The sequence below is a fragment of the Neoarius graeffei genome, chromosome 7 (genome assembly GCF_027579695.1).
Source record: "Neoarius graeffei isolate fNeoGra1 chromosome 7, fNeoGra1.pri, whole genome shotgun sequence".
Taxonomy (NCBI): Eukaryota; Metazoa; Chordata; class Actinopteri; order Siluriformes; family Ariidae; genus Neoarius; species Neoarius graeffei.
Genome location: NC_083575.1, coordinates 18,205,468 through 18,224,537, shown reverse-complemented (window position 1 = coordinate 18,224,537; position 19,070 = coordinate 18,205,468). Strand labels below are relative to the sequence as shown.

General features: G+C 42.4%; 1 protein-coding gene across 5 annotated transcripts in view; it reads right to left on the bottom strand.

Moving 5' to 3' along the window:
- golga4 (golgin A4) overlaps window positions 1–19,070 on the bottom strand; it is a 202,165-nt gene that overhangs the window by 5,151 nt on the left and 177,944 nt on the right. For 4 of the 5 annotated variants that reach the window (XM_060925343.1, XM_060925344.1, XM_060925346.1 and 1 more), the window contains 4 exons: window positions 8,127–8,144; window positions 7,906–7,974; window positions 5,457–5,523; window positions 784–881 (listed from right to left, as the gene is read on the bottom strand). In XM_060925343.1, the coding sequence (XP_060781326.1) occupies window positions 784–881; window positions 5,457–5,523; window positions 7,906–7,974; window positions 8,127–8,144 (252 nt within the window). Of the gene's footprint in view, window positions 1–783; window positions 882–5,456; window positions 5,524–7,905; window positions 7,975–8,079; window positions 8,145–19,070 lie in introns of those variants that run through there. The other variant, XM_060925347.1, reaches the window with a different exon arrangement.

Genomic DNA, 19,070 nt, shown 5'->3' with positions numbered 1-19,070 from the left:
TTAAATGATGAATCTCTTTTGTTATTACCACTGGAAAATGTTGTGCAACTTTTCCACTAATTTCCTTTAATTCAAGAAAAGTATTTAGATTAGGATGAAAGAACTGACGAACTTCAGCACTGTCACATTTCGAACCATACAGTTATTAAAAGTAAAACCTTATAAGAACCTGTAAGACTTAACAAACCTTTCCGCCTTTGTTCCTGCCTGTGAACAATTAAAACCATGCACAGGCAAAAATGCTAATTATCTGTCACATGCTGTGCAATTAACTCCAGACATATCTGCGTGTTTGTGTGCGTGCGCACACACCTGGGCTTATAAATACAACACTAATTGGAACCAGGACTGCTGCTCAGCTTTAGCCATTTAAAAAAAAAAACTGGTATGTTGTTCTCATCATATGACGTGGCCCCGCCTGCCTTGTTGCCCTCCGGACATCCAACCTCATAGGGAGGGCTGTTGTGATGTCATAAAGCTGCTGGATATTATTACCCCAGGGGGTCCCTGCTGGGTTTAGGGCCCTGTCACCTAACCATCAATTAGATATCCGGACAAAAGATGTCAATTAAGGCCCTGCTTCAAGCACACAGAATGGCTTGTGTGTGGTGTTCTGACATATATTACATACAAGAATAAACATTCTGCAGTTTTCAAAATGTGTCAAGTGTCTTATTACTAAAGTGGACATAGTAAATGCATAGTCAGGATTCACAGAAGTATTCCATCAGAAAACTAAGCAGTCATGATTCTCTTTTTCTGTAAGGAAAAATTTAAATGTACCTTAGTTTCCCTTCCCATCATGTACTCAAACATGACCTTCCGCAGGTACTCAAACTCAGTGGGCTCAGTGAAGGGATCAGCACTGTAGTGTGAGGGTTCTGGGAGATAAGAGCATTTAATTGTTAGTCAAATTGCTTAGTATTACCAACTACCACTCAGCACAGTTTTATCTGAATAGTTTTATCCTGATGGTCAGAATTCACACAACTTGTAAGCTCTCTCCCTCCCTCCAGCTTCTTTCTCTACCACCTACATCTTGTGTCATAATTAGAACTGGAGCAGGCAGATGACAGGATTTTGGACTCTGTAAACCTGATTCTGCTTGGCCTATATTACCATTACTTTAGTGCAAGTTGATGGAAAGAGGATCCTGATCACCACAGGAATAGATGGAAAAGGGGATCAATGAATGTCTTTGTTTAGATATCACATTTACTTCTTATTATCTGCACTCGTGCCTGAGCATTTAACTCATGCACCAACATTTATAGACAGGAAATTGTCAGACCAGATATTCATAATTGCACTGATGGCACTCAAACACACACCTCTTAGCATACCAAGTCCGTCAGTTAATCTGCAGGACTGGGTGTATTCCATCCCCTGCCAGGTTACTAAGGCATACAGTTTATGGTAACATATTAAAAACGCACAAAAGTGACATTGTGACTAAAATACAAAATGGTATCTATTCATTTGGGTGGTGACTGTACAAGTTTTGAAAAATGCGTGAACAAGTAGTCATGTTTATATGTATAGTGCTTTTAACAACATACATTGTCGTAAAGCAGCTACTGTACATACATTCTGAACTACACACATTCTGGCCAAGAATTAACTTTTCAAATAAATTGTGGGCATACTTCTTTAAATGACAAAACACAAATTGGACAGATTTCAGGTATTATCCTGGGCAGGTATTCTTGATATTTTTGTATATGAGAAAATCTAAAACAAAACAGAAAATTCTGGCCAATATCTCACTCAAATTTCATACTGGCAAATTCCTGACTTTCCATTCCACAGTAATGGTTGTTTACAAGCAAACAGCTGTTGATTTGTAAATATCAGAAACATCCAGCAATCTTTGAAGGTCCCATGCTACGGAACTTTTTCATTGTTGTTTTTGAAACAAGGTACGTCAATGTGATGTTGGGATGTACTGAGACTTACAAAGTTGACTTATCTTCCCAGTCTGTAATGGCCATAGCACGGAAATAGGCAGAGAAAACGGGCCAGTCAGAAAAGTGTGTCATTCATATGTACAGTGGGGCAAAAAAGTATTTAGTCAGCCACCAATTGTGCAAGTTCTCCCACTTAAAAAGATGAGAGAGGCCTGCAATTTTCATCATAGGTACACTTCAACTATGAGAGACAGAATGGGGGGAAAGAATCCAGGAAATCGCATTGTAGGATTTTTAATGAATTAATTGGTAAATTCCTCGGTAAAATAAGTATTTGGTCACCTACAAACAAGCAAGATTTCTGGCTCTCACAGACCTGTAACAACTTCTTTAAGAGGCTCCTCTGTCCTCCACTCGTTACCTGTATTAATGGCACCTGTTTGAACTCGTTATCAGTATAAAAGACACCTGTCCACAACCTCAAACAGTCACACTCCAAACTCCACTATGGCCAAGACCAAAGAGCTGTCAAAGGACACCAGAAACAAAATTGTAGACCTCCACCAGGCTAGGAAGACTGAATCTGCAATAGGTAAGCAGCTTGGTGTGAAGAAATCAACTGTGGGAGCAATTATTAGAAAATGGAAGACATACAAGACCACTGATAATCTCCCTCGATCTGGGGCTCCACGCAAGATCTCACCCCGTGGAGTCAAAATGATCACAAGAACGGTGAGCAAAAATCCCAGAACCACACGGGGGGACCTAGTGAATGACCTGCAGAGAGCTGGGACCAAAGTAACAAAGGCTACCATAAGTAACACACTACGCCGCCAGGGACTCAAATCCTGCAGTGCCAGACGTGGCTTAAGCCAGTACATGTCCAGGCCCATCTGAAGTTTGCTAGAGAGCATTTGGATGATCCAGAAGAGGACTGGGAGAATGTCATATGGTCAGATGAAACCAAAATAGAACTTTTTGGTAAAAACTCAACTTGTCATGTTTGGAGGAGAAAGAATGCTGAGTTGCATCCAAAGAACACCATACCTACTATGAAGCATGGGGGTGGAAACATCATGCTTTGGGGCTGTTTTTCTGCAAAGGGACCAGGATGACTGATCTGTGTCAAGGAAAGAATGAATGGGACCATGTATCGTGAGATTTTGAGTGAAAACCTCCTTCCATCAGCAAGGGCATTGAAGATGAAACGTGGCTGGGTCTTTCAGCATGACAATGATCCCAAACACACCGCCCTGGCAACGAAGGAGTGGCTTCGTAAGAAGCATTTCAAGGTCCTGGAGTGGCCTAGCCAGTCTCCAGATCTCAACCCCATAGAAAATCTTTGGAGGGAGTTGAAAGTCCGTGTTGCCCAGCGACAGCCCCAAAACATCACTGCTCTAGAGGAGATCTGCATGGAGGAATGGGCCAAAATGCCAGCAACAGTGTGTGAAAACCTTGTGAAGACTTACAGAAAACATTTGACCTCTGTCATTGCCAACAAAGGGTATATAACAAAGTATTCAGATGAACTTTTGTTATTGAGCAAATACTTATTTTCCACCATAATTTGCAAATAAATTCTTTAAAAGTCAGACAATGTGATTTTCTGGATATTTTTTTTTCTCATTTTGTCTCTCATAGTTGAGGTATACCTATGATGAAAATTACAGGCCTCTCTCATCTTTTTAAGTGGGAGAACTTGCACAATTGGTGACTGACTAAATACTTTTTTGCCCCACTGTATGAACGTACTTGGTACCACCCCCAATAACATAACTTTGACCTACAAGATTGGGAGGAGCCATCTAGTTATTTGGCAAACAGGAAAGAGAAGTAGACATGCTGGGCAGAAAGGGCAAGTGTGCTATTCCAGGATGCACAAAAGAAAACCAGAGTCTACAAATTTCTTCCAAATGAAGTTAAACTCTTAAACTGGGAAGCATTTAAGTCTTATATAAAATGATGCATAATTAAAATGGCCGCTTCAAATCTGGTAACCCTGGTTTTAACATGGATTTTTCTCTATGCCTTAACATTTAAATATGTAAACAGATCCACTCTTATTGGCTAACATCTTCCATTATCCACACCCACACATTTCATTAGCCAATCAGAACAAAGTTATTTACATGTATAAATATAAGGCACACCCCCAAAATTTTATCATCCAAAAAAACAGCCTAAGGAGTTTTTATGCCATTCTAAAATTGCTTAAAAAAAAAAAAGAAACAGGGCATTGTTTCCATAAAACAATTGCAAAAATTGTAAAACAATCTCAGGGAATAATATTAAATAATTTAAAATTGCATGGCATGGGAGCTTTAAGAAGGTACCAAGGAGGAAAAGGCATCAAGTCATTTTACTCCACACAGTGCTCAACTGTGTGAATCTCATGACAATCCAAGAGCAATTCATAGCAGGCAGATGAAGTCACTACCCATTAAATGGAATATCCATCAAATAGCGAATGATGACACTTAGGCTCCTGATTGTGCCAAAAGGGATAAACCAATGAGAAGCAGAGGTACCAAGCCAACTAAAACTAGCCTTTGATCATCGAGCATAGATAAAGGTGAGGGCCATAAATAAGTTGATATGCCAAACTGACCCCAACTGAAGCCACACTACAGCCACAGTGGGGCCTCAAGGAGGAAACCTGAGGCACTGAACTCTCACTAAACCTGCCAAACCACATAGTTCATTCCAAATCCATGGCCGGGTTTATTGCTGCCATCATCATGAGCTTAAAACTGTTTGTAGACGTAATGACCTATTGCAAATTTCATGATTTACATTGAAAACAAAAAGTGCCTACAAACCACAGGGTTTAAGGTATTGTCTTAAAGACTTTAGACACAAACATTTTTAAATACAATTTAAAAGAGTCAAGCAACATTTTTAATCTAATTATTATACTTAATATTTCTAAATGATGGATTTACTCAAGACTCGGGGAGTAAGTAACAAATTGTTTTACTTGGTTTAACAACAAACTAATACCATTTTTGATTCATGAACTAAACTATTGTCCTACTTTTTTGATATTTTTCCAGTAAAATTGTGAGAAATTTTTCAGCTTTAAAAATATATATATATATATATATATATATATATATATATATATATATATATATTTTCCATTTTACAAACCCTTTACATTATTGACACCACTACTCTTCAATAACTAGCATAAATAAAAAGATTCATATGTGCAAAATCAGAGAATAAAAACAATGCATATTCTGGAGGCTCTCTATATTTTTTTTATCACTTTGTCAAGTAAAGTCTTAAAGTGCTTAGTGTCTAGGTTACAAAACTGGCTGACTGAGAATGGAATATTAACAGTGAAATCCAGCTGATTTGCATGGAAGCAGATCACTTCATATTTGTAAATCTGGCTTCACAAAGCAGCCCTCAGTCACGTACAAAAAAAAAGTGCACCCAGAAACTGAACCCCAGTCCTGAACTACTTGTCAGCATTTCAGACATTTCATTTATACACAACGTGTTAGATCATTTAAATGTTAAATATATTACAGAATTATTCACCTTTTCCCAGGTGAGTCACCACTGAGTTTTTATAAGCTTTCCGTACCATGTCCTCCAGAGTATGGATCTAGGGGGAAAAAAAAAAAAGTCATACATGTCTGTTAAACTGAGCATCAAAGCAACAGAGTAGCCATGAAAGTAAGACTAAAAGTTATCTGAAGGATTTAATTTCCTCAGTAATTAACAAATTTCCATAAGAATGATGCACTGAACACTAAGGAACATTAGCATCCAAAAAACAAATTACTGGCCCTTGAGGTTTGTGCATTTTCCAAGGCTACATCCACACGACAACGGCAACGAGATGTTATTTAAAAATATATCGCGTCCAAATGGGCAACGATCAGTAAAATATCAGGTCCATATGGCAACGCAACGCTTGCTGAAAACGATGCAATACACATGCCACACCTCTAGGGGCGCTGTAAGACGGTCCCTTCGGAGACACCAGAAGTAGTAGAAGTAGTAAGGACGCATGCGCATAAACTATTATGCGCGAGACTTCATATTGATGGATTAATTTGTTGTTTCTCACCTGTGAAAGGTAATCCCATATGATCTCGTTTGGACGGTAAACCTGTTGGTACAGTTAAACGCAGCACATGAATCTTTATTCTCCGCTTTGACCGATCCAATATGGCGGTGAGGATGACGTATGATTCTACGCGGAAGGCGGCGTCTTTAATGGTCCGGAATAAATTGAATGCTACACGTTGATGGATTAATTTGTTGTTTCTCACCTGTGAAAGGTAATCCCATATGATCTCGTTTGGACGGTAAACCTGTTGGTACAGTTAAACGCAGCACATGAATCTTTATTCTCCGCTTTGACCTATCCAATATGGCGGCGAGAATGACGTATGATTCTACGCGGAAGGCGGCGTCTTTAATGGTCCGGAATAAATTGAATGCTACACGTTGATGGATTAATTTTCTCTTCTACGCCCTTTTTGAGGAAAGTATTGTAGGACTTAAACCCACATCTGAAGAGGTGAGATCGCTCCTTTTTTTTCCCTATTTTTGCTGGCGGGATTGACTCTGCCCTAAGGGCAGAGTCTCTCTCTCTCTCTCTCTCTCTCTCTCTCTCTCACTTTGCACCATTACACAATAAATATTCACAGTGAAAATATTTTGTAAGCGCGTTTCATGAACCAAGTTATAGGATTTGTTGACAACTCGCATCGAGTTCGTTACACTTCTACCCGGCGTGAAGCACTCACAGTCATGTGGTTGTGACGTCATCGTAAACAAATCCGTTCTACTCATCCAGACGACTTCACAACGGCAACGTTGCCAGATCTTTCCACTCTGGAACCCGTTCTCAAAAAGATTGCGTTTTGGGCACCCAAAACGCCGGTGCCGTGTGGACGCCAGGCCTAAACGATAAGCAATTGTATCGGAGTCACCTGAATCCGTTGCCGTGTGGATAGGGCCCAAGAGACATCTGAAACAGCCATGACAGAAGCCGAGATGACCATGAAACATCATGATATTTAAAACGAATAAACAGTGCTGCTTTGACTGACTGGTTATTAGGTAAAATCAGTCAATATGGATTCCAACCAAATTACTGATGGACATTTTGTCAATGTCATGAAACAAACGGTTTTAAATCACTGTTTCGTCATTTCCCCATTTTCTCTGCAATCTAGTTAAAAAACAAAACAAAAACACACCACCCTATCCTGTGAGGTCAGAGGAAAATGACCAGACTGGTCTGAGCTAACAGGAAGTTTATAGTAACTCAAATAAGCATTGTTTACAACCAAAATGAGCAGAAAAGTATCTCAAGTACCACATCAGGTTCATCTTCTGTTAGACAAGCACAAGAACCTGAGGCCATCATGGGCACAGTCTCACCGAAACTAGACAGTAAAAGTCTGGAAAAAGTCCAGGTGATTCTCCCCCCCAATCATCTTTTCGGTTTCAATGAGCATCTGTCCATGATGGCTTCAGATTTCTGTGCCTGGGAGGTAGGGATGGAACCTAATGTGGTCTTCTACTGTTGTCACCCATGAACCTCAGGGTTCAATGTTTTGTGCATGCTGAGATGCTTTTCTACTCATTATGGTTGTAAAAAGTGATTATTTCAGTTGCTGTATCCTTCCTGGCAGCTCAATCCAATTTGTCCATTTGCCTTTGGCCTCTCTTATATTCAAGGGGTTTCCACCTCCAGAACTAGTAAATAAAATAAAGTGCAAGTACAGCAGCCCACAAGCACCAGTTCAAGCACTTCCTGTGTGGTGAGGGATGCACTGTTAGGGGTATCATAGCTCAATTATGGACATTTTTAAAGTAAAAGTAAACAGATGTGTTAATTAACAAACTTGAGTTCATGGGGACTTCCAGTTTTGTTTAGCCAAAGGGGAAATGTCTGAGAACATGAGGTGGAAAATATGCTCTGAACGTCATACTTCTGGCTCTGCTCTCATTCTTGGGCCAGACTTACCCTATCTTGGTATTCCTGTTCTTTTAGCCTGGCTTCACTCAGCAGGGTGGTCTTCCCAGCAAGCTGAACCTAAGCAGAGTGAGAATGTCAAAAGTGAAAGGATGAAACTTTATGTCTCTATGGTACATTTCTGCTAAGTTGCATTTAACTGAGTGCATTTAACAGTGAATGTACATTTTATATGATTCAAAGCTTGGGGGGTGGGTGGGCACGCGACTAACCTGAAGTTCCTCAACATCCTAAAAGACAAGAGGGAAGCAAACAGAGGTGAGATACAATACACAATATAGCAAAAGTACTAACAAACATGACCTGGAAACATGCAAACTATCATAATGTAGCAAAGAATTGTATCAAAGCAAATCTATTTTGTAAATAGTGCATTTCAAATTTGCAAATGGTTCTGTTAAAATTTCATTAATAACCATGAAACACAATTACCCTAAGATGAATAGACAAAAATACAAACAGTTTCCAAAAAAGTTGGGAAGCTGTGTAAAATATAAATAAAAACAGAAAGCAATGATTCACAAATCATGGAAGGTTTGTATTTCATCGAAAAAAGTACAAAGACAACATATCAAGTTGAAACAGAAATTTTATTGTTTGATATGCTCATTCTGAATTTGATGCCAGAAGCACACTTCAATAAACCACACTTGGAAGAATTCAAATTTCAATTTGTCAGACCACAGGACAATTTTTGGAGGGTTAAGACAGAGTGCTAACCTCCTAGCGGTATCCTCCAAGCAACAGCTACAGCAATGACCTTGGGTTGCGATACCACCGGGGGCATGGGGGAAACCATCAGGCCTGTCCTGTAAGGTTCTCCCTGCTCCTGGCAGGTTCTACCATGGTGGGACAGATCCCAGGGGAGCTGCTGCTGGCTAATAGCACCTGCACCGCCACAGTCCTCGATGGGCGGTCTACAAAACCAGGCAGGGTTGTGCGCAGGGCCAGCAACCTGCCACTTAAAAAAAAATTCTTGCGACGAAACCTTGACAAATGAGAAACTCTGATCGGACTGATCTTAACGGAGCATTGACCCAGGAACGACTAGATATATGGAAGAAGCCTAATGGTAACACTTTGAGGATAGCAACATGGAATGTGCTGTCCATGGGAAGGGAAGGGTCAGCACAGTTAGTCTCAAATGAACTTGCACACCTGAACGTCTCCATGGCGGGCCTCACCGAGGTCCGCTGGACTGGCGCAGGAACCCATACAGCAAATGGATACACCTTTTTTTGGTCCGGAAGGGAGGACAACATACACCGCCAAGGAGTGGCACTCGCCCTCGCACCCCCAGCTCAGCGTGCTCTGATCTTCTGGAAACCTGTCGACAATAGGCTGCTCCTAGCCCGCCTACGACATAAATATGGAAGGATCACAGTCATCGTAGCTTACGCTCCAACGGATGCAGCCTCTGACGCTGAAAAGGACGATTTCTACATTAAGCTGTCAGACCTCACAGCCGGGATTTCCAGGCACGACATCGTTTGGATTCTAGGGGATCTAAATGCCACACCAGGCACAGACAGACAGGGGTTTGAGGGGTCACTTGGGCCCCATGGTACAGGCACCTGCAACGACAATGGCAGGAGACTCCAGGAGTTCTGCTCTAGCTACAACCTTCGCTCTGAACGATCCTTCTTCCCACACAAGAGAATCCACTGCATGACATGGATTAGTAATGACGGCCACACCACTAAGGAAGTGGACCACATCCTCACCAGTAGGCGTTGGCATACCTCCACTGGCTGCCAGGTCTACCACAGCGCGGAATTTGGAAACACAGACCATCGGCTGCTTGCCATGACTGTCAGCCTGCACCTGCAGAAGAACTCCATGTCAAGCAAGCAACACAAGTTCGATCTGTCCAGACTCAAGGCAGAAGAAGTCAAAGCCAGTTTTCAACTCGATCTTCAAAACTGCTTTGCAGTATTATCTGAACCCTCTACCAAGGACAGTCCGGAGGAAATCTGGGGAGCATTCAAAGAAAATATTACAAGCTCTGCAGCAAAGGTACTTGGCTGTAGGAGAACCAGAAAGAAGGACTTTCTATCCAAGGAGACACTCAGAGTGGTGGAGGAACGGAGAGAGGCCAGACTGAGAAGGAAACAAGACAAGTACAGATGCCTGAACCTGGTAAGAAACCAACTACTGCGCAGAGACAAGCAACAGTGGCTTGACAAACTCGCTGATACAGCAGAGTCAGCTGCATGTAGGGGGAACCAGGGCACCCTGTACAAGACACTCAGAACCCTCACAGGGAAAACAACCCCTCCCACAGCCTGTGTGACAGCTCTAGATGGATCCGACCTGGATACGCCTGAACAACAGCTGGATTGCTGGCGAGAACACTTCTCTCAACTCCTCAATCGGCCATCCCCATCTCCAGAGCTGGACGCCTTAGCAGCCCAGGCCACTGAGGACAAGTCCATCTCAACCGAGCCCCCCAGCCCAGATGAGGTAGAGAAGGCCATACGCAAGCTCTAGCCTGGATGGGCTGCTGGTGCTGATGGCATTCCTCCTGAATTGCTGCTACACGGCGGCCCACCCGTGGTGAAACAACTGCACTCTCTGATCTCCTGCGTCTGGAACTCTGAGACCATCCCTACCGACTGGCGTCATGGAATCATTCTCCCCTTTTGGAAGAAGGGCCCCAAGAGCAACTGCAGCAACTACAGGGGTATAACCTTGCTGAGTGTCCCAGGGAAAGTGTTTGCCCACATCATCCTAACCAGACTGCGACCGCTTCTTCTCCAGAAGCAACGACAGGAACAGAGTGGATTTACCCCAGGCCGCTTCACAGTCGATAGGATCCTGACACTTAGGCTCCTAGCAGAGATGAGACGGGAGTTCAGGAAGCCTCTCTATGCTGCCTATGTGGATTTAAAGCAAGCATTTGACTCCATGGACAGGAAAGCTCTGTGGAAGCTCCTGGGAGTCAAGTTCCTGGGAGTCCCTGCAAAGCTGCTGGACTTGCTGTCCCTCCTCTACTCCAACACAGTCTCCTGCGTAAGAGTGAACGGGATGCTGTCGGACACCTTCCTCATAAACAGCGGCGTCTGGCAGGGATGCATTTTGGCACCAACCATCTTCAACACCGCCATCGACCATGTGATGGGAAGCACTGTGGCTCAGAGTGCCTATGGAGCTAGCTTTGGCAACGTGACCATCTCTGATCTGGACTATGCGGACGATGTGGCCATCCTTGCCGAATTAGTTCAGACCCTCCACCTCGCCCTCAAGGTCATGGACAAGGCAACCAAACCACTGGGACTGATGATCAGCTGGAACAAAACAAAGATCCAAAGCCTAAGCAACTTCGAACCGTCCCCAGCTACACCAGTAATCAGCACCTAGGAGGTGGAAGTGGTGGAAGAGTTCAGCTACCTTGGCAGCATCCTGACCTCCGACTGCAAAAGCACAGCAGACATCAGGACCCGCATTGGCCGGACTACTGCAGCCATGGCAGCCCTTTCCACCATCTGGACCAACAGTCGTCTCTCTCTCCACACTAAGATCAGACTGTACAACAGCCTGGTACTGTTGATCCTGTTGTACGGTGCAGAAGCCTGGACCCTGACAGCCACTCAAGAACGGCTCCTGGACACCTTTGACAGCAAGTGTCTGCGTAGGATACTGAGGCTCCACAGTATGCCAGCTGACCAACCAGCCACCAGTCTCCAGACTAATCCGATCAGCCCGCCTCCGTCTCTTTGGCCACATAGCCAGAACAACACCACCTCTCGAGCTGGCCAACCTGATCAGGGAACCCGCCCCACCCCACTGGTCCCGCCCCAGAGGGAGACCCTGGACCAGGTGGCTTGACCAGTTTAAGGCAGACCTGAGAGAGGCTGGACTCAACCTCTGCACAGCCTGGCTCGCTGCCAAGAACAGAACAAACTGGAGGGTCATCTGCCGAGGTGCCACGCTCTCACAAGCCAGTGAGGATGAGTGAGTGAGTGACATAGTCCATCGTAAATGAGCTTGGGCCCAGAGAAGGTGGCAGTGTTTCTGGATATTGTTTACATACGTTTTCTTCTTTGCATGGTAGAATTTTATCTTGCATTTTTTGATGCAATAATGAACTGTGTTCACAGACAATGGTTTTCATAAGTGTTCCTGAACCTAATGTTCCTAATGGTTTCCACAACAGAATCGTGCCTGTTTTAAATGCAGTGCCGCCTAAGGGCCCGAAGATCACAGGCACCCAACGTTGGTTTTTGGCCTTGTCCTTTGCATTCAGAGATTCCTCAAGATTATCTGAATCTTTTAAATGATATGTACCACAGATGATGTAATCCCAAAATTCTTTACAATTTTACATTGTGGGACATTATTCTTAAATTGCTAAATGATTGTTAAATTCTTAAATGATCATATAAATAAATAAATAAATAAATTCTTGGTTTCAACATTTGATATGTTGTCCCTGTTCTAGTTTCAATAAAATATAGAGTTTACATAATTTGTAAATCATCACATTCTGTTTTTATTTACATTTGACAGCATCTCAACTTTTTTGGAAATGGGGTTGTACATAGTTAGACAATCACTCATCTTTTCGCCATATAATTTTCTATGATCATTTTCATTATGTTGTACTTTAGCTTTCCCTTATTCTGCATTTTAATATTTTTTTCCCAGAGAACACCAAAGACCGCACGTTCTTCCCTTCCCGAGCAAACATAGCAAGTGGAGGACATCCACATCAGATCTGCTTTAATATGAACAGATCTTCAATTAAGGTACATAAACCATTTATCATGGCAAACATTCAGCTTGTTCAGGATGTTGAGTCATTCTTCCTCCATCAATGAGCACTAGTTTTGTGAAAAGTGTGTATTAGTTAACTCTCTGATGGAGAAGACTGCAGCTTTAGAGGTACACATCCAGACTCTAGAGAGGGTTAGTGAGAATGACAGCAGTGTAGTTTCTGTAGGGGGAAGTCTGGATGCCCTAGGTGGAGTTAGCAATCCCCCAACTCCAGCATTAGAGCCCTTAAAGTGGGGCAAATGGGTGATGACTCAGTGGCATAATTGCAGAGCCAAAGCTACTACTGAGGCTCGCCCACAGGAGCACCATTCCTCTCCGCTTCACGTGTCAAACAGGTTTTCTCTCCTTACTGAAATGCCCCCTGAGAAACCTGAAAGAGATATGGTTACAGCATGTAAAATTAGCTAGGCCTTTAGGGGTACCAGCAGCTTTCGTCAGGTCTATACCTGTATACAGCTGACTAAAGCTGCTGGTACCCCTAAAGGCCTAGCTAATTTTACGTGCCATAACCAAAGCTCTTTCAGGTTTCCAAAGATAATTATTCCTGTAGGAGCTAACAAAATACACCCTCAGTCTGAGGTTACTAAGAGTAAATTTATAGAGGTGTTTAAACTAGCAAAGGCGATGTCCGATGCTGTAGTATGCTCTGGCCCCATCCCAATGTGCCTTGGTGATGTAGCTTAAAGCAGGTTATGGTCGCTGAACTGCTGGTTGTCCAGGTGGTGCTCTGAAAACAGTGTGGGCTTTGTAGATAATTGGACTAATTTTGAGGACAAGTCTGGCCTGTTATGGCCGGATTATGTTATGTTATCCATCCCACTCGGGAGGGTGCTGCTCTCCTATCTTGCAGCATAGCTCATAGTCTCAGAACAGGCCTAGTTAACTTGTGACAATCCAGAACCAAGGCCAGGGAGCAGACAAAAAAGGCTAAACCAACTGTCCGCTAGCTGCACAAAGTCATCACTCAGGTTCCACTATATTGAGACTGTAACTGTTCCCCGAGCTACACAAAAAAGTAGAAATACTCAGGAACTTTGTTCTAGTAATCGAATTAAAATTAGATCATACTGACTATACAGCTACTGCCAGCACTTTTGACCTAAAAGGTAAGGTTATTAAATATTAGATCTCTTGCGTCTAAATTGCTAATGAACTTATTACTGATCAGGAGTTTAATGTACTGTGTTTAACAGAAACATGGATTAAACCAAATGAGTATGCAGCATTAAATTAAGCTAGTCCTGCTGGATACGGGGCAGCACGGTGGTGTAGTGGTTAGCATGGTCGCTTCACAGCAAGAAGGTTCTGGGTTCGAACCCAGCGGCCGGCAAGGGCCTTTCTGTGTGGAGTTTGCATGTTCTCCCTGTGTCTGCGTGGGTTTCCTCCGGGTGCTCTGGTTTCCCCCACAGTCCAAAGACGTGCGGTTAGGTTAATATGGGACAGCCTTGGGCTGAGGTGCCCTTGAGTGAGGCACCTAACTCCCAACTGCTCCCCGGGCGCTGTTAGCATGGCTGCCCACTGCTCTGGGTATGTGTGTGTGCTCATTGCTCACGTGTGTGTGCGTGTGTTCACTGCTTCAGATAGGTTAAATGCAGAGAGGAAATTTCACAAGTGTGTGATGAATAAAGTTGTGCTTTCTTTCTTTACAGACACCAACCTCATCGAACTACACATACCAGCCTCATCGAACTGGCAGAGGAGGAGGCGTCGCAGTTATTTATAATCATTATCGAGACCTAACACACAAACCTGGTTACAAATTCAATACATTTGAAGTTCTTCATACGAACATAACATATGTAGCCACAAAAAAAATGTCAACCCAGTCAATTCTGTTACTTATTATTTACAGGCCCCTGGGGCCATATTCGGAATTTACGGAATTTCATGTTTTAGACCTGGTTGTTTCCTTATACAAAGCCTTAGTTGTTGGAGACTTTAATATTCATTTTGATAATCCAGAAGACTCTCTGAAAACAACGTTCGTGCCCATTCTAGATTCAGTAGGGGTTAATCAGAATGTCATAGGACCTACTCACAATGGTGGTGACGCTTGATTTCCTACTAACATTCAGAAAATAGTGTCACACTTCCACAGTCTGAAGCTACTTCAGATCATCTCATCTTATTCAAAATGTCTGAGCAATAATATATGCACCTTGCCACGCTACTGTGTCAAATGTACATTCACGTCAACTACTGCACAAAGCTGTATCAACAGTCTCCCAGAGTTATCAACTTTGATTGGATCACCATCAGACCCCACAGAACTTGGTCAGGGAGCTGAATGCTTAGAGTCAATACCCTGCTATACTTTAGATCAGGGGTTCTCAACCTTTTCAGCTTTGAGGCCCACCTATTCATACTTGTAACGAGTCAGGGCCCATTAAAACAGATCCCCAATTATTTTGGCTTATCCAATCTATTAGAATATAATAATCCATTGTAAAGTGCATTGACGGAATGCAACATCACTCCCTGTTACAGATGGGAGCCCAGGAATTAAATAAATGCAATACAAACAGTGTTTAATTGTAGGTATTGTATTTAAAACTGTATGGGTGTGCCAGAAGCCAACATAAAACCATGCATGCAAGACATTCTCAGTCAAAAGGGATTAATGATCCCAAAGTGAAGTCTGTTTGATTAACACAAAAACTTATTGCCATGTTTGTGGACCGCAAACAAGCAAGTTATTAAAACCAAGAAGTACACTCAAAAGAAGTGGATATAGAAACCACTCAATGGGACAGATCCTTACACGCCAACAAAGAAGGATTTTTCCTATAAATTGGAAAATTATCCATCTGTTGAGTTCCCCAACATCTCAAACTACCTGGTGCTGCAGACATTGCTCTGCACGGACAAACAGATGAAAACCTGGAAGAGCACACCTTTTACTATGTGGCTGGGTTAAAGATCTGGGGATCAGGAAACTACAAGATAGACGGAGGTAGATGTATCTAAGTGCAGGGAAAGTGTTTATTAGCAGGCGTGATATTTACAAAAACAAAATGGAAAGCAGAATCATAAAGCAGAGTATTTAAACAGCGTTATAAACAATGGCTAGAAACAAACGTGACCGTGATAATAATGATACTTCGCAAAGCCTCTGTGAAAACAGCTAACGTATTTGTGCGCACGGATTCCGTATCTGTGCAACAGACTCCAGCGCGCAAAGGCGTGACTGGGTCCCAAGTGCGTGCACAATGCACTCCATGAGTGCACGTGGCTGCTCGAGCTGCGCCAGACTAAAGCGTGCAAAGGCATAACAGTGAAGTCACCTATTGTGAGACCACAACTTTTAGCTCACATATCCTCGTATATTGCCACCAAAATGCCTCATTTTCATTGATAGCCCATCGCAAAGCATCACGAGCTGTAGTGTGACTGTAGCTTAATGAGGCGGATGTGACATCGGATGCGACCCAGCAACTGCACCCTACTACGAGTAAAAAAATTAACTTCAACTTGAAAAAAATTCACGGCCCACTAGATGGCGCTTTGCGGCCCACTAATGGGCCACGGCTCAGTGGTTGAGAAACGCTGCTTTAGATAATGTAGCTCCACTTAAAAGAAAACTGATGAGAGAGAAAAAACTAACACCCTGGCATAATGATTACACACGCACCTTAAAACAGACCACTCAAAAATTAGAACGTAAATCAAAATTGATAATATTCCAATTCCAATCTACCATTAAAGAGGAAAACAAAAATAATCCTAGATTATTATTTAATACTGCAGCAAAATTAACTAGGAAAAAGACTACCACAGACACATGCACACTTGAAATATGTAGTAGCAACAACTTCATGAATTTTTTCAACGAGAAAATTGAAAATATCCGACAAAAAATTCAAACTACTAATTTAAGGCCAGACAATTTAAATAACCCTCAGATAACCATCAGATCAGCTACTAGAGTGTTTTACTCACCTTGCAGAAACTGAACTAACTTCATTCATTTCTACATCAAAATCTTCAACTTGTGTACTGGATCCCTTACCGACATGACTCTTCAAAACAGATAATACCAGATACAATTGAACAACTTCTAAAAATAATCAATCCTTCCCTTGGAATTGGCGATGTACCCAAATCCTTTAAACTAGCAGTTACCAAACCCCTGATTGAAAATCCTGACCTCGACCCCTGGCAGCTGTCCAATTATAAGCCAATTTCAAACCTCTTTATCTCCAAGATTCTAGAAAAGGCTGTGGTACAGCAGTTATGCTCATACAGGAGCATAACATCCATTAAATTATCAGTCAGGATTTAGACCATATCATTTAGATCATATCACAGACAGTGAACTGGTGAAAGTAGTAAATGACCTACCAGGGCTCGAAATTCATTTTTTTTTCACCAGCCAGCCAGACTAGTTACCTTCCAAAGTAACTAGCCAAACAGAAAATCAACTAGCCAAAATTTGTTCATGTATGAATTTTACTTCTGTCAAAAATAATGCAAAAGAGAGTAGTTACCATTGTTCATGACTAATGTGCATTTATTTCAAGACCCAAGTATTTTGATACTGTTGTTAAACACATAAATGAGAACAACACAGGGCACCATAATATAATATCAACAAATAATAATATATTGGAAAACTTGGCAACTTGGTGTATGAGTATTGAAAGCAAATATACTTACTATCATGACTATAGCACCCAAAATATGTCCAACATGCTTTCTGTATTTAACCATTTATGAGAGTGAAAGCATTAGGAGCTTCATATTGACTAGGAATCAACTTGAAAAAAATTAATTATTCCATAAAAATTGTATCGCAGCCAAGGCCTACCCTGCTCCCACATTTGCTTATAAGTCCTTTGTCATTTCTCCTCTTCAGACCGAGGTCGCTTTGTCCCCATCTCTGGCGGTTTCTGTACACCTTTCAGAAAATTCCACATCGCAACGTAGCTTTGGCAGATGTAGATGTAAACAACAACAACAAAAAATGAGTTTAAATGGGCGATAATGTGGCCACATATATTGAATTTGATAACATGATGTGGCAGCGGGGGCGTGGCCAAGCGGCGGTCTGTGAATGGAGGGCGGAGTCAGGGAAGGTAAGTGGTAGAATCATTGCACCTGATGGGGATTAACCTGTGTTTGTGTGTCTTCCCCAGTGACCGCACCCTTTAAAAGGAGAGGAGAGCAGAGAAAGGGAGCTCTTTCTCCCCAACCAGAACACGTGTGCGCGCGCGCAGCTGGGACGTGATAAAAGGCTGAAAAGCTAGCAATAAATAGTTCATTGAGAACTCAGTTCTGGCCTGCCGTGCTTCTGTGCTCCACCCACCTGGTCCAATACTACACGTGATTACCGCGATATTCAACGAGATGCGTTATATGCATTCACAGTAGTGAAAAAACCGACAGCCTGACTCGTACACAATATGATTCGGAATTCTTCGGTATTTTCCGTCCTGTCGATAAACACATCGATTAACACAGACACGGTACACGCTTAATATGTGGCAGCTTTAGTTGACTGTGTGTCTGAAGCTTCGCTTCATATACATTTTTTATTTTCAACTAGCCAGCCGGACTGGCTAGTGACAGGAATTACCCGCCAAATGAAAAATTAAGTCGCCTCGGGCGACCAGACCACCGCGAATTTCGAGCCCAGCCTACTGTTGGTATCTTATCAGGGTTGTCCCCCTGCTTGTATTTCTCGACCTTCGTGCAGCCTTTCACACCATTGATCATACCATTCTCCTGGATAGACTAGAAAATGTTGTGGGAGTTAAGGGAACAGTCCTCTCCTGGCTCAGGCCTTATTTAATTGATCATTATCAGTTTGCTGATGTAAATGGTGATTTTTCTATGCATACAAATGTAATGTTTGGTGTTCCACAAGGTTCTGTCTTAGGACCACAGCTTTTTTTCTTTCTGCATGTTACCGCTTAATATTATTCATAAGTATGGCATTAGCTCCCACGGTTATGTTGATGATATACAGTTGTATGCAAAGCCAGATGAGAGACACCAGCTTAATAAACTTGAGGAATGTGTAAAGAACATTAGACACTGGATGCTTATTAACTTCCTTCAACTTAACTATGACAAGACAGAAGTACTTGTACTAGGACCACATGCAGCTAGAAGTAGGTTTTCTGATTACACAGTAACTCTGTTTCTTCATGTGCAGCAGTTCAAGACCTCAGGGTGATCATTGACTCCAGTCTTTCATTTGAAACTCATATCAATAATATTATGAGGATAGCTTTCTTTCATCTCAAAAATTGCTCAGATAAGAAACGTCACTGCATGAGGCAGAAAAACTAGTTCATGCTTTTGTTACCTCTAGGTTGGATTATTGTAATGCCTTACTCTCTGGATGTTCGAATAAGTGCCTAAACAAGCTCCAGTTA